The 15,405-nt window shown below is 38.2% G+C and overlaps 1 protein-coding gene across 4 annotated transcripts in view; it reads right to left on the bottom strand.

The window, feature by feature from the left end:
• LOC134212118 (intersectin-1) overlaps positions 1-6,904 on the bottom strand; it is a 66,213-nt gene extending 59,309 nt beyond the window's left edge. For all 4 annotated transcript variants that reach the window (XM_062689669.1, XM_062689668.1, XM_062689670.1 and 1 more), the window contains exon 1: positions 6,197-6,904. In XM_062689669.1, coding sequence (XP_062545653.1) covers positions 6,197-6,357 — 161 coding nt within the window. In that variant the 5' untranslated portion in view covers positions 6,358-6,904. The remainder of the gene's footprint in view (positions 1-6,196) is intronic.
• Positions 6,905-15,405: the final 8,501 nt, after the last annotated feature.

The following is a 15,405-nucleotide window of genomic DNA, read 5'->3' as shown; positions in this document are numbered from 1 at the left end:
GTTTTATGTGCTCAACTTTCATAATTATTTTGATTGCATATTAGGTTCGGAGTCTTTAGGAAAACTAAAAACACAAATAGATTACGTTAATGGAACAATCACGCTTAACAACAAACAGTTTTCATTTTCAAAATTTTACCCATTGAAAAACTTTCAGAGTCATACTGTTACAATCAAAACATCAAATAATGGTGATTGGCTTGTCCCCTCTCTCCAAAAATTAGGAAAACACACCTATATTCAACCTGGATTGTACAGCGCCACAAATAACAAATCCACTATCAATATTCTTTCTAACTTAAAAGAGTTCTCAAATTTGCCAACAATCTCCCTAACGGTGAACAACTTTGAAACAATTTCTCCATACCCTATGAAAAATCCACAGAAAACACCCGAGTACGATTTAGAGTCTTTAATCAGAACGAATCACTTATCAAAATTGGAAAAATCTGAATTGATCCGTCTGCTTTGTAAAAATCAAGAAGTAATTCAGAAAAACGGGGAAAAATTAACCTGTACTTCAGCAACAAAGCATAAAATTTTAACAACGAACGACTCGCCCATTTATACTAAAAATTATCGTTACCCCCACCACTTCAAAAAAGACATAGAGGAACAAATCCAAGAGATGCTTGGCAATGGTATCATTAGACCATCGAAAAGCCCATATTCCTCACCGATATGGGTAGTTCCAAAAAAATTAGACGCATCAGGCAAAAGGAAGGTCCGAGTAGTAATCGATTATAGGAAGCTTAACGAACAAACTGTGGACGACCGGTATCCTATGCCCCAAATCGAGGAAATCCTTGACTCCCTAGGAAAATCAGTCTATTTTACGACCATAGATCTGAAATCTGGATTTCACCAGATAGCTATGGACCCGAAGCATGTTGAAAAAACAGCCTTTTCAACAGACAAAGGACATTTTGAATTCACCAGAATGCCCTTCGGTTTAAAAAATGCCCCTGCGACATTTCAAAGAACAATGAACGATATTCTGGGAGACTATGTGGGGAGAAAATGTTACGTGTATTTAGATGATATAATCATTGTCGGATACAATTTGGAAAATCACTTAGAAAACCTCAATCTAGTTTTGAAACGCTTATCCGAATTTAATTTGAAAATACAACTCGACAAGTGCGAGTTCTTAAAAAGAGAAACTGAATTTTTGGGTCACATTGTCACTAGCGAAGGGGTAAAACCTAACCCCGATAAGATTGAAAAGATTATCCAATGGCCGATGCCGAAAAATCAAAAAGAAATAAAACAATTTCTAGGGTTGGTTGGATATTACAGACGCTTCATCCAAGATTTTTCTAAAATTACTCGACCAATATCTAAGTATCTAAAAAAAGATTCAACAGTAGATGTCAAAGATATTACATACATAAATGCATTCAACACTCTTAAGAAGATCATTTCTACAGACCAAATACTAGCATACCCACAATTTGAGTTACCTTTTATTTTAACAACGGATGCATCTGGCTATGCCTTAGGGGCCGTTTTGTCACAAATGCAAGAAGGTATCGAAAGGCCAATTGCATTTGCCTCTCGTACTTTGTCTGAAACGGAATCTCGATATGTAACTAACGAAAAAGAAGCTTTAGCAATAGTGTGGGTAGTCAACAAATTCAAACCACACCTGTATGGGCAAACATTTACACTCGTTACAGATCATAAACCGTCAACATTTAATAAACTTCGAATAAGAATGACAAGATTCTTCACTGACGTCTAGACCTCGAAAACTATGATTATGACGTCAAATACAGAGAAGGCAAATCAAATGTCGTGGCGGACGCACTAAGCAGGATGCCGATTGAAACAAACATAAACGAAGCGGATAATAATATGAATCCCTATTTTTCAGGTTCCGAAGATGAGGAAGATGAAGCAGAATCCACTGCTAGCAATCCACCCCAATCATTTGACTCCCAAACAATTCACTCCGCTGAAGACTCGGCTGATTATTTTATCCACTTTTCCGATAGACCCTTGAACTATTACCGAAATCAACTAATATTCAAAACCTCTCGTCTCGACACTATTATTCAAGAATCTCTCTTCCAAAATTTCCACAGAACCATAATTTCCCAAAAGAATTTTACAAAAGCAGAAGTTACACACTTCCTGAAAACTTTCCATAACGGTAAACAGACAGCCCTTATGGCGCCGGAAAACCTTATACAAATAATTCAAGAATCATTCAAAGAAAATTTCAGTCAAAATGGTCACTTTGTGTTTACAACAGTCATGGTTGAGGACGTTCAAAATGAGAATAGACAGAATCAGATTATAATAAACGAACACAATAGAGCGCACCGCGGCATCGCAGAAACGGAAGCAAAATCAGAAGAGCATACTTTTTCCCAAATATTTACGCGAAAATCAGAAAATATGTAAATTCTTGCGAAATTTGTAACACCCATAAATATGAAAGAAAACCGTTTAATATTAAAATATCGCCTAGGCCAATTACTGACAAACCGAAGGAAAGAGTTCATATGGATATATTCATAATTGACAAATGCAGTTTTCTATCACTTATCGACTCATTTTCCAAACACCTTCAAATGATTTTTCTGAAATCTAAAATTTAGTACACGTGCAAAAAGCGCTAGCAAAGTACTTCACTACTCAAGGAATCCCTAAGGAAATTGTTACTGATCATGAAACCACATTCCAGTCAATCCAATTAAGAGACTTTCTCGCTCAATTAGGAACACAAATCCGATATGCCGCTTCCTCTGAATCTAATGGTCAAATTGAACGCACACATTCTACAATTATAGAAATATTTAATACAAATAAACACAAATTTAGAACAATGGGCACAAAATCAATCATTCAATTATCAGTTGCATTATACAACGACTCTGTACACTCTTCCACACAGTATACACCGAATGAAATTATATTCAACCAAAATAATATTGTAGATCCGGAAGTAATAGTTAGAGATGCTCAAGAACTTTTTCTCAAAGCTAGGCTTAATATGGAAAAAGCGCAAAAACAAACTCTTACACAAAATTCAAAGAAAGAAGATCCCCCCGTTATAGAAGAAGGGAAAGAAGTTTTTGTCATCCCTAATATACGCACAAAAACACAAGCCAGGGCAACTAAAACGAACGCGAATGAAGTAAGAGAGAAGACATTCAAGAACAATCGAAACATTAAGCGTCACAAAAACAAAATCAAAAGATTGAAAAAATTGTAATGAACTATACCTTTTTAAATTCTGATTACAGATGCTTTTCCGTTATTTTGGAACCATCTTTCTACTTTTGGAAATCTCATGCCATGAACTAACCATTAGGAACCTTCATAAAGATCTACTACTGATGCAGAAAAGGAACCTTGTCGTATTCAAACTGGAAATATTCGCATACTAAATCCGATTAATCTAACAGAGATAGAGTTCACTATTAACCAGCTTACTAATTTAGTATACCATAACCGAATGAATAACAATGCTCTTATCGAAATTAGCAAATACAAAATACGAGATTTATATTCCAACTTCTTACAAATTAAACCGTCATCGCACAAACGAACTAAACGGTGGGACATCATAGGCACCACCTGGAAATGGATAGCGGGCAGTCCTGACGCCCAAGATCTTAGAATCATCGACAAAAGTCTTCACCAACTAACCAACGAGAATAACCATCAAGTCAAAGTTAACCAACAAATCGGCAAAAGAATCTCAGAATTAACGACCACTATCAACCAAATTATTGAAAAACAACCAATTAACAAAATAATCCTCGATGAGCTCGACATTGTCACCACCATCCTGAAAATAGACACACTCAACAAAATCCTGATAAGTATTCAAGAAGCTATACTTTTTCTAAGATGCACGTCGCAAATAGCAAGATGTTATCCAGCAAGGAAATTTTCTTATCAAAAACATCTTAACCAATCAAGGAGTCCAGTTAGACATACCAGAAGAAGCATTAAACTTTGTTACACCAAAATGGCGACTAGCGAAAACACCTTACTCTACATTCTACATGTTCCAGAGTTAGAGAAAGAGGAATCCACAATTATTCGAATCTTCCCATTGAGCCAAAACAACACTGTTATCAAAACCTACCCTCAATTTTTAATCAAGCAATTGAAACAACTCTTTACAACATCTAAACCCGAAGACTACGTTCAGCTGCACAGCTACATCAAAGAGTTTGAAGATTCATGCATTTACCCATTGATTATGGGAACAGAATCACAATGCATCATGGAAATCAATGAAAAGAACACATTTAAGCTAATAAACCCCAACAAACTACTCATTACAAATGCGAAAAGTGATGAACTACAATCTGACTGTGGACCAATCAACAGACACCTAACAGGAAACTTTGTAATATCGTTTTCCAACTGCACTATTTCGTTTAAAGGTCACAACTTTACATCAAAGGAACAAATTAGCGAAAGCGAAACCATCCAAGGAGCGCTTCACAATATAAGGATTACCAGCGAAACATTTAAACAACATGACGTTGCAAAGATAGAAAAAGTTACACTTCTGAATAGGAACAAATTGGATCAAGTACTTCTTCAGCACCAAACCGACCACATCTGGAGATGGAGCCTACTAGGAGGAACCTCCATGACGTTTATCCTATTAACCTTCACGTTATACCTAATCTTCCTTCATTTAAGAACCATCCATAAAAGGACATCGAGGAAAATCAACCCCAAGAAATCAACAAATTCTGAGGAAACCACGGACAGCGCCGTGGACGCCAGTCTTTCTCCTCCTCGGTGAAGTACGCTATGACTGACCTCCTGTTAGAGCCAGATCAGCAATAAAGGACAGCAGTCATCATTTCTGCATATCGGACGATCGACCCATCAGCCAATCATCGACGAGGTGCATCAATGTGCCGCATCAGCATATCAATATAATAAATACTGCCATCAACCCCGGCATGCTTGTTCAGTTTTCTTTATCGACGACCGTGATTACTTCTGTTCGCGTTTTAATTAGTGAATAAACATAGTTTCTGTTAAACTTAGTGTTAGTGCTTTTTTAAAACACCGAACTGTCGTCCCCGGTCAAGATTATATAGAATTTTTCAAATAACCCATACACGTAAATGTCATAAAACATTGAATTGTTCCATAAGCAGTGAGTGTTATTTTTGAATGCCTTTTCCTTGTGGTGATTTATGTATGTGGGGAAGCGTTTTGTTACTTTTTTTCCACAAAAGAAAGACAAAAACTATTTATTTATATATGTATTATACAAAAGTCTTCAATGAAGATAGGGGGAGGGGCCATGTTGGCCTTAAATTGCTTACTTAGTTTGTGGACAACCCCCTTTCTTCTCCTTAGAGAAAAAAAAATAATGCTTCCCAATTTAGTTTGCGTGACAAAGTCGAATAATTATTTTAAAAAATATAACGCAATTGAATCCAGCTAAAACTATGTTAAAAATTTCCTTAAAAGCCACATTTTATTTTTGACCGCTCAGAGTTTCGCCTAGACTTACGTGCTGTTACAGATGAAAATCGCAAACCATAGTTTGGCTGCGGATTGCATTTATTGATTGATGAAGTGCATTGATCTAGCGTAACGCAACTAAAATATACTGGATATACTTATTTTGAAAAAAAGTAGTCATAAATATCTTCCTATAAAACGATGTATCAATATGTATGTATTATACTATGTTCGCACTACGGCCTGAATAACATGTTATTGAAATTATCGACAAAAGAAAGCTCATCAAGATAGTCGAACAACATGTTGCAAGGCCCTAGTACGAACATAGTAATAATGAATATATGAATTATTCAGTGATAATACATTGCTTTATAGGCAGATATTCATCACTGCTTCTATAAAAAAGTGTATCAAGTATATTTATTTACATTTCGCTTATAATAATTATAATTATTGATTGATTTTCGTGATGAGTCAACGTTACATCCTATGCTAACATTACTTCCTGTGACCCTATATAACAAAATTACCCACATTACAACACAAATATGCGAATCGTGAGAAATGGAAAACTATGATTGATGGGATGCCTCATGCACAACTGTTTCTTATCAATGGTTCGAATCAAATGCCTACCAGCTACAATATTGAGTGTAGTTTTCTTTTAGAAGTTTAGTTAGGCGGTATAATGTCTACCTAAACTTACAAAAGACAAAAAAAGGCTTTATGCTCTTACCATATCTGCCCCAGTATCAATGGTGGCAACTGACTCTGGAGAAAGAAGCCCTTGGCTTGCGCCCCGGTCACAATTCCGTTAACCGGTTGCAGCGACTTGAACTGCTCGCCATACTTGGCCCTCTCGCGGGATGTGATCACGAACGGCTCCGCAGCATTCATGTCCGGTGGATTTCCGCTCCTGCCGTAGCTCTGCACCAGCTAAAAATTCGATAAGACTGTCTTCGCTTGTTATCAAAAGTATGATTTCACTCTTCGCTCGATCAGCGCTGCAAAGTGGGTGTTTTCCCTTTTCACTTTCTTCTCTTCCGCGTCGATCTGATCGACCAACCGACGAAACTTTCGATCTTGTTTTTGTGTGGCAAATAAGATTATTTAAGTTTTCACTAGGATTATTCTTTGGCCTCTCAGCAGGATGTGCTAATAGGTCACGCAGAGTAAAATTATCGATTATTTTTCCAGCGTAGAGTGCAATTTTGCCTTCTTATCCTGGCTCATTCGGTAGCAATTTTTCCGATACTTTACATCGCGATGCACAAAACTAGGGGAAACTAACTTTTTTCCACAATTATACTTTAATTCCCCTTTGTATTGGAGCAGCTGCACTCAATTTTTGGTAATTAACACATCGGGTTGGATAATTTTCACAGATTTTACCCGAAACTGATCGTCCTTACGCGAATTTTTTCCTCCTACTGAATCTTCTGACTCCTGTCATTCACTATTTTTTCGCTGGAAAGTGGAAAAACCAAAATGTCAAAATAAATCGATACTGGAAAACGATGGGTTGCAAAAATCAGCGTTATAGCCTATTCAGATTGGGCTATTTATGACTTTGTTAAGTGAGAGGGTATCCAATTATTACGAGGTGTTCAGACTGCAGCAAGATAATATATCTTGACGTTTCCATGTTTCCTCATTTGCACGCTAATACAGGGTTGAATTCAAGGAGAGTTTTAAAATTTAATTTGCGAAATCAAGCATTTGTGTGGCGACAATCGAACTTTTTTTTCTGAACAAAGTTTCTACAAAAAAAAATATTTAAAAAAATATGAAAAGGGATTTTCGAAGAATATTTGAAGCTCTCATTAAGGACATTCATTAGCTGGGTGCGCCGTTCTTCGGGGAATCAGACTATTCCTCAATTTATTTTTAAGTTTAAAAAGTATTTTGATTCTGTACTATGATCGAACGGAGATTTGATAGAAAATTTAGATACTTTTGGGAATTCTCACAAATAAATAAAAAAGGACGATTGGACCAATTTTCAAGAAATATTATCGAACTAAAATGTATTTCCACCAGTATCTCCATGTATGAAGGGCAACTCAGCAATTTTTTTTTTCAAAAATGGAAACTGAACCATTGCGTTCTACTCGACAATCAATGATACAGCTTCTAACAAAATCGAATCGTGTGAATGTGATATAATTTAAACTGGATTTTGGATGAATTAATGCATTACCAATCCATGTTTTATTTAAGGTTATCCTACATTATATATACATCCCATTCAAATTGTACAGTTGTCCCACGTGAAAAATGTTGAAATCCAAAGTATATTAAGTTGAAGGAGCAGAATTGAAACAATTTATGAAATCATGATTATTCATCAAATATATTCGTTTTACAACCATTCCTACGTTTCAAATTGTCTTCCGCATTGGCCCTTGAACTTTGAAAATTTATTCGATTTGTTCTATTAAATCTAGGTTTAAGTTAAATACTTCATGTTAATTCTAGAGACCATCTGTTTTTTAAACAATTCATGTTGAATAAGTGGAGAATAAATAAATATCATCATTATTTTTCATCATATAAAATGCTTTCCACAAAACCATCACTATCCGAGTTATTCTTCAGCGCTCAGAAAATTTCCATCTAACATGCATTCGACCCTGCTGCGACAGAAAGAGCATGACTGTCAACTACGAAACGAAATGAAAACAGAGAGAATTTTCTCTCTGGCAAAGAGAGCGTGACGTGACGCTTGTCAGTTTTGTTTTGTTGAATTTCTCCCTGCATCCCAGTTAGAACGAAAGCTCTCTCGTAATAACTGTTCGTAATAAATTCTCTATGACTCTTTTTAGCGGGTATTTTTTGACAGCGCAATGCAAAATGTATGGAATATTACGTAAATAATGACACCATAAAGCGTATTTACCCTGAAACGCCAATTATTATGTTATTAATGGCGTAATCTGAACAGGCTATTATGTTCCCGCATAGTCGTGGACTATACAATTACTATATCTTGTATTATTCAACTACCTACAACAAAGTATTATCAATTCGGTGCAAAACCGAATTATAGCCGCTAACAAAGTTGGATTTTTCTCACAATCTATACGTTAAACCTAAAGGGGGAAACGCAATGGAGTGCGGCAACGGAACGGCAACGGCAAGCGGTTTGTCGACGGTATGTACTAAAAAAATTCCGCATCATTGCCGCAGTTGCAAAACGCAATGCATGCGGATTTGCCGGACAGATTTTATATGACGTTTCAATTTTTAAAGGAATTCTGATTTTTTCAAAGATGATTTTAATTATTTATAGAGACGATTTAATTTCAATTATTTAAATAAACTTTTAAATTAATTCTAATTGATTCAGTGACTGCTTTAAATATATCAGAACCTCGATCAGAACAGTAGGAATACTATTTTTTGATGTCTTGAACCGCCGGAAGTTCCTGCAGGAACTGCAGAGGCTCAGAAGTATTGTACATAATTCCAATAAGGAAGCTCCATCACCAATTTCTCCAGAAGATCCACCACAAATCCCTTCAAAAGTTCCTTCAGGAATTGCACCGGAAGTTCATCAAGAAATTATTTCGGAAGTTTTTGCTGAAATCGCTCCGGATATTTCTCTGGAGAAACCTCCAGGAATTCCTTTGGAAGTTCCTACATGAAGATGCTCCAAAAATTTCTTCGGAAGTTCTTTCAAGAATTGCCCAGGAAGTTTGTCTTGGAATTCCCCCGGAAAATCCTCCAAAAAGTTCTAAGGAAGTTCCGTTTTGTTGTACTTAATTGCGATAAAAAACACTAATTAAAGTACTCCGGAAGGTCCTTCATATTCTACAGAAAATTCCTCCAGGAATTAATTTGGAAGTTTCTCCACAATTCCTTCGAAACTGCCTTCACAAATTCCTTCGGAGTTCCTCCAGCGCTTCTTTAGGAAGTTTCTTCGGAAGTGGCTCCAGAAATTGTTCCAGAAAATCCTGCGAAAGTTCCTCCAGAAATTCCTCTGGAAGTTCCTCCATGAATTTCCCCAGAAGCTCCTCCAGGAATTCCTTAAGTTTCTTCAGAAATTCCTTCAGAAGCTCCTGCAAAAATTCCTTCGGAAGTTCCTCCACAAATTCCTCCAGTAGTTCCTCCAAGAGTTCCTCGAGAAATTCCTCAAGGAGTTCCACCAGGAATTCCTCCGAAAGCTCCTCCACGAATTCCTCCAGGAATTCCACCGGATGTTCCTCAATATTCTGTCGAAAGTTTTTCCAAAACTTCCTTCGAAAATTCCTTTAGGAAATCCTTCGGAAATTCCTCCAAGAGTTCCTCTGGAAATTCCTACAGAAGTTCTTCCGGAAGTTCCTCCAGGAGTTCCTCCGGAAATTCCTCCAGGAATTTCTCCGCAAGTTCCTGCAAAATTCCTTCGAAAGTTCCTCCGTAAATTCTTCCAAAAGTTCCTTCGAAACTTCCTCCAAAAGATCCTCCGGAAGTTCCTCTAACAATTCCTTCGAATGCTTCTCCACGAGTTTGTCCAGGAATTCCTCCGCAAACTCCTCAAGATTCCTTCGGAAGTTCCTCCAGTAATTCCATCGGACATTCCTTCATTAAGTTCCTCCAGTAATTTCTTCGGAAGTTCCTCCAGTAATTTGTTCGGAAGTTCCTTAAGAAGCTCCTTCAGGAATTCCTTCAGAAGTTCCTGCGAAAATTCCTTCGAAAGTTCCTTCGTAAGTTTCCCCAAGAGTTCCTACGAAAGTTACTCCAAGAGTTCCTCTGGATGTTCCTCTAAGAGTTCTTCAGGAAGTTCCTCCAAAAGTTCTTTAAGAAATTCCTAATAGAGTTCCACCAGGAATTCCTCCGAATGCTGCTCCACAAATATCTCCGCAAGTTGCTCATGATTCCTTCGGAAGTTCCTCCAGTAATTCCTCCAGTAATTCCTCCAAGAGTTTTTTTTTTTTTTTGCGGCCCGCTACTCACCCCCACACTTGCCCCCACACCAAAGAGCTCGAGATTTCTCTGAGCTCCCTGGTAATGGTCGCATCTAATTGCCATTAGCAAACATGTTGATATTTATAATAATAAAAAAAAAACAAAACTTATGGTGGGAGGTGTGACGATACTAAAAAAGAAACTAAACATTAAAACATTGGAATCCAGTGGAAATTAACTTTCCTTTTAAGGATTCAAAAGTGATTTAAAAGGACAAAAGATATGTGTATATATTATAGCTACAAAGAGAAAAAAAAAACTAATAAACCAAAAAAGATAAATATGATATGTGTCAGATTAAAAAATCCTTAATTTTACCTTTGTAATATTCTTTTAAGTGGATTTTAAATGTGGTGCGGTTATCGATCTGTTTCAAGTATGTTGGAAGCGAGTTATATTTGAGCGGACCGAAATAAGATAATTTTGTTTGACCAAGATTCGTTCGAGCTCTAGATTGTAATATTTTGATTTATATCATATACGAGTAGAGATGACTGTATTTCGCATAAGCACCGTATGGGTAACGCACTATGCATTGTGGTAGAGTAGAGATTGAGCGTAGGATATAACAACGGTAAGTTAAAAATTATTTTGAGGCAGCGATTTTGTAGCACTTGAAGTTTTCTTAGCTTAGACTTACATGCATGTTCCTCCGGAAATTCCTACAGAAGTTCTTCCAGAAATTCCTCCGGAAGTTCCTCTAGGTTCCTTCGGAAGTTCAGGAATTCCTTAAGAAGTTCCTCCAGGAATTCCTTTGGAAGTTCCTCCAGGAATTCCCCCAAAAGTTCCTTCTGGATCCTCCTGAAGTTCTCCCGTATTTCCTCCGGAAGTTCCTCCAGGAATTTTTCCGGAAGTTCCTCCAGAAATTCCCCCGGAAGTTCCTCCAGGAATCCCACGAAAGTTCTCCAGGAGTTCCTCCGAAAATTTCTCCAAGATTTAACCTGGAAGGACCTCCCGATATTCTCCCGGAAGCTACTCCTATATATATTTGGAACGGAAGTTCTCCTTGGAATTCCTGGAGGAACTTCCGGAGGAATTCCTGGAGGAACTTCCGGAGGAATTCCTGGAGGAACTTCCGGAGGAATTCCTGGAGGCAAGGATGGTATCGATCATTTAGTAATTCGCGTTCGATCATTTAGTAGTTTGTCAATAACTCATTCCAAAAGCTGAATTTCGAAATGTGTTGTAAGGTGTACTTCTAGTGCGAAGGTTTGTCTACAACTCGGCCTAATGGTTCGGTGTTAAAATTCAACTAACACCGAACCATTAGGCCGAGTTGTAGACAAACCTTCGCACTAGAAGTACACCTTACAACACATTTCGAAATTCAGCTTTTGGAATGAGTTATTGACAAACTACTAAATGATCGAACGTGAATTACTAAATGATCGATAACATCCTTGCCTGGAGGAACTTCCGGAGGAATTCCTGGAGGAATTCCTGGAGGAACTTCCGGAAGAATTTCCGGAGGAATTCCTGGAGGAACTTCCGGAGGAATTCCTGGAGGAACTTCCGGAGGAATTCCTGGAGGAACTTCCGGAGGAATTCCTGGAGGAACTTCCGGAGGAATTCCTGGAGGAACTTCCGGAGGAATTCCTGGAGGAACTTCCGGAGGAATTCCTGGAGGAACTTCCGGAGGAATTCCTGGAGGAACTTCCAGAGGAATTCCTGGAGGAACTTCTGGAGGAATTCCTGGAGGAACTTCTGGAGGAATTCCTGGAGGAACTTCCGGAGGAATTCCTGGAGGAACTTTCGGAGGAATTCCTGGAGGAACTTCCGGAGGAATTCCTGGAGGAACTTCCGGAGGAATTCCTGGAGGAACTTCCGGAGGAATTCCTGGAGGAACTTCCGGAGGAATTCCTGGAGGAACTTCCGGAGGAATTCCTGGAGGAACTTCCTGAGGAATTCCTGGAGGAACTTCCGGAGGAATTCCTGGAGGAACTTCCGGAGGAACTTCCGGAGGAATTCCTGGAGGAACTTCCGGAGGAATTCCTGGAGGAACTTCCGGAGGAATTCCTGGAGGAACTTCCGGAGGAATACCTGGAGGAACTTCCGGAGGAATACCTGGAGGAACTTCCGGAGGAATACCTGGAGGAACTTCCGGAGGAATTCCTGGAGGAACTTCCGGAGGAATTCCTGGAGGAACTTTCGGAGGAATTCCTGGAGGAACTTCCGGAGGAATTCCTGGAGGAACTTCCGGAGGAATTCCTGGAGGAACTTCCGGAGGAATTCCTGGAGGAACTTCCGGAGGAATTCCTGGAGGAACTTCCGGAGGAATTCCTGAAGGAACTTCCGGAGGAATTCCTGGAGGAACTTCCGGAGGAATTCCTGGAGGAACTTCCGGAGGAATTCCTGGAGGAACTTCCGGAGGAATTCCTGGAGGAACTTCCGGAGGAATTCCTGGAGGAACTTCCGGAGGAATTCCTGGAGGAACTTCCGGAGGAATTCCTGGAGGAACTTCCGGAGGAATTCCTGGAGGAACTTCTGGAGGAATTCCTGGAGGAACTTCCGGAGGAATTCCTGGAGGAACTTCCAGAGGAATTCCTGGAGGAACTTCCGGAGGAATTCCTGGAGGAACTTCCGGAGGAATTCCTGGAGGAACTTCCGGAGGAATTCCTGAAGGAACTTCGGGAGGATTTCCTGGAGGAGCTTGGGGAGGAATTCCTGGAAGAACTTCCGAAGACATTTCTGGAGGAACTTCAGAAGGAATTTCTGGAGGAACTTCCGAAAGAATTTTTGTAGGAACTTCCGAAAGAATTCCTAGAGGAACTTGCGAAGGTATTCCTGGAGGAACTTCCGAAAGAATTCCTGGATGAGCTTTCGAAGGAATTTCTGGAGGAATTTCCGAAGGAATTCCTGGAGGAGCTCTCGAAGGAAGTGGAAATTCCTAGCGGAACTACCTAATTTATTGGAAACTTTTTTTTTCAAATTAATTTGTTTAATTTTCGATTTTCATTTCCATTCAGAGTAATTTCCTTCGGAGTTTCAGGAAGTTTTCTCTTGATATTTGAGAGGAAATCTCTTGGTATTTTTTGGAATTTCATAGGAATTTTTCATTAAAAATCAGTGGAAATCCCTTGTAGATTCAGAATAATTATCCAACAGAGCTCAAGTCCTGGCTCAAGTTAATTTTCATGGTAAATTAAGAGAAAATTTTACATGGAATTTTTCTCGGAAATACAAAGGATCTGGGAACTCAAACTCACAATTCCAGGGATTTAATTTGGATGAATAGTGGATGTTCTATTGAAATTGGATTTACTTGTTGGATAAAGACAAGTAGAACGACGATTTTATGATTAATAATATAATCATTATTGTTTCTTCGAGGTTTTCACGATTTCCATAAATAATTTTATTCATTTTCAGCAATCCAGTTTAATCATTGGTCCTGATTATGCTTTCTCTGAAGTTCTCTGCTACTGAAAATAATACAAATTTGAATAAAATAACTTCATGCTAAAAGTAAACAAATCTTTCCGCAATACCGCTGCCGCATTTTTTGAAAATTTTCAAAAAATATGCAGTTTTAGTACATTCCGCATTTGCCGTTCCGCATCATTGCGTGCCGTTCCATATACTGCCGTGTATTCAAAAGTGACAGCTGCCGCATCCTGCCGTTGCCGTTCCGTTGCCGCACTCCATTGCGTTTCCCCCTTAACTTCGGAAGTGGTGCGCTGTTTTCATTTGGTGATGTGCTATACAGCGCACTACTTCCGAAATTAGGTTTAACGTATGGATTGTGAGAAAAATCCAATTTCGATAGCGGCTATAATTCGGTTTTCTACTGAATTCATAATACCATTCATCAAACCATACCTCCAAACTCAACCAATTATGCACGTATATTTCACCTGAAAATTCAGGTAGACTTCCGAAAACTCTGAACAGATATATCTATTATTAGTATACTAGTATACTAATCACGTGATACACACACAAAAAACAAATATTGTGTTATAGAATGTAATGCACTTTTCTGTTAAGAAGTGCTTCGTTTTCTTTAAATTAAAAGTAAAATTAGTGTCAGTTAAAATTTATTTTTTATTTGAAAGTTGATTTTCTCTTGTGTCCAACGTGACATTAAAAATTGTGTCTATCAAACTAAGAGCTCTTGAACTTTTAAAACATCAAGCGATGAACCATTGTGAACCATGAGAAGTGAGGAAAAGAAAATATCGCTTCTCTCTTTTTCTCTAAGTATTTACCTAAGGCTATGACAGCACGAAAGAAAAATCAGCAGCAGTAAGAAACTACATGCGTTTACGCATGGTTATTTTAACTCTTGTGCGGTTATTCCAGGAGGAGGAAACCACAGAGCTGCTGGAAGATTTCGCGGGACCGAAAGGTAAGTTTATATTATTTTAATCGTAATCATGAAAATGGCCAGTGTGCTCTAATTCCTTCCATCAATAAACACAAGAATCTGGCTCCGGCACTTCAATGATGAAGCGTATGATACGTATACTATAGATGAAACTGAGTGTTGCTTCTATTGGTTGAAATTAGAGCATATCGAAGTTAAGCATATCAAGATAACGGCACTCATCCGAGTTCTTTTAATTCCACTGCTTACAGATAATCGGTTTTGGCATTTCTGATCGAAAAAAAACCCTGTGCTCAAATGTCTGTACGAGGCGCACCCCGCAGAGTGACCGGATCAAGGCCTGTCGGTAGAACTTGCAGCTGCTGTTTGGGATGAGGACACTATCGCGTTTGTGTTAAGATCTAATTAATTGATTTAATTAAACATGACATAGAAAAACTGAAACTGTTTATTGAAATTATTTTATCCCCTTTAGGAAAAACAAAAATGAAGGGTTAAGGGAAGAGGATTTTTTGGGATGTTTTTTTAGAGGTTTTCAGTATGTATTGAAATATTTCACTATTTTTTCTACAATGTGACCATTTTTGTTTGACGGTGCATCAATTTTATTTTGAAAGTATGAACTTTTATTTTCAGAGCGGCATGAAAGTTTTTAACCGTTGGCGTTTTAA

The sequence above is a fragment of the Armigeres subalbatus genome, chromosome 2 (assembly GCF_024139115.2).
Source record: "Armigeres subalbatus isolate Guangzhou_Male chromosome 2, GZ_Asu_2, whole genome shotgun sequence".
In the NCBI taxonomy this organism is placed as follows: Eukaryota; Metazoa; Arthropoda; class Insecta; order Diptera; family Culicidae; genus Armigeres; species Armigeres subalbatus.
Note: the sequence above shows the minus strand (reverse complement) of the source record. Positions and strands in the feature narration are given on the sequence as shown.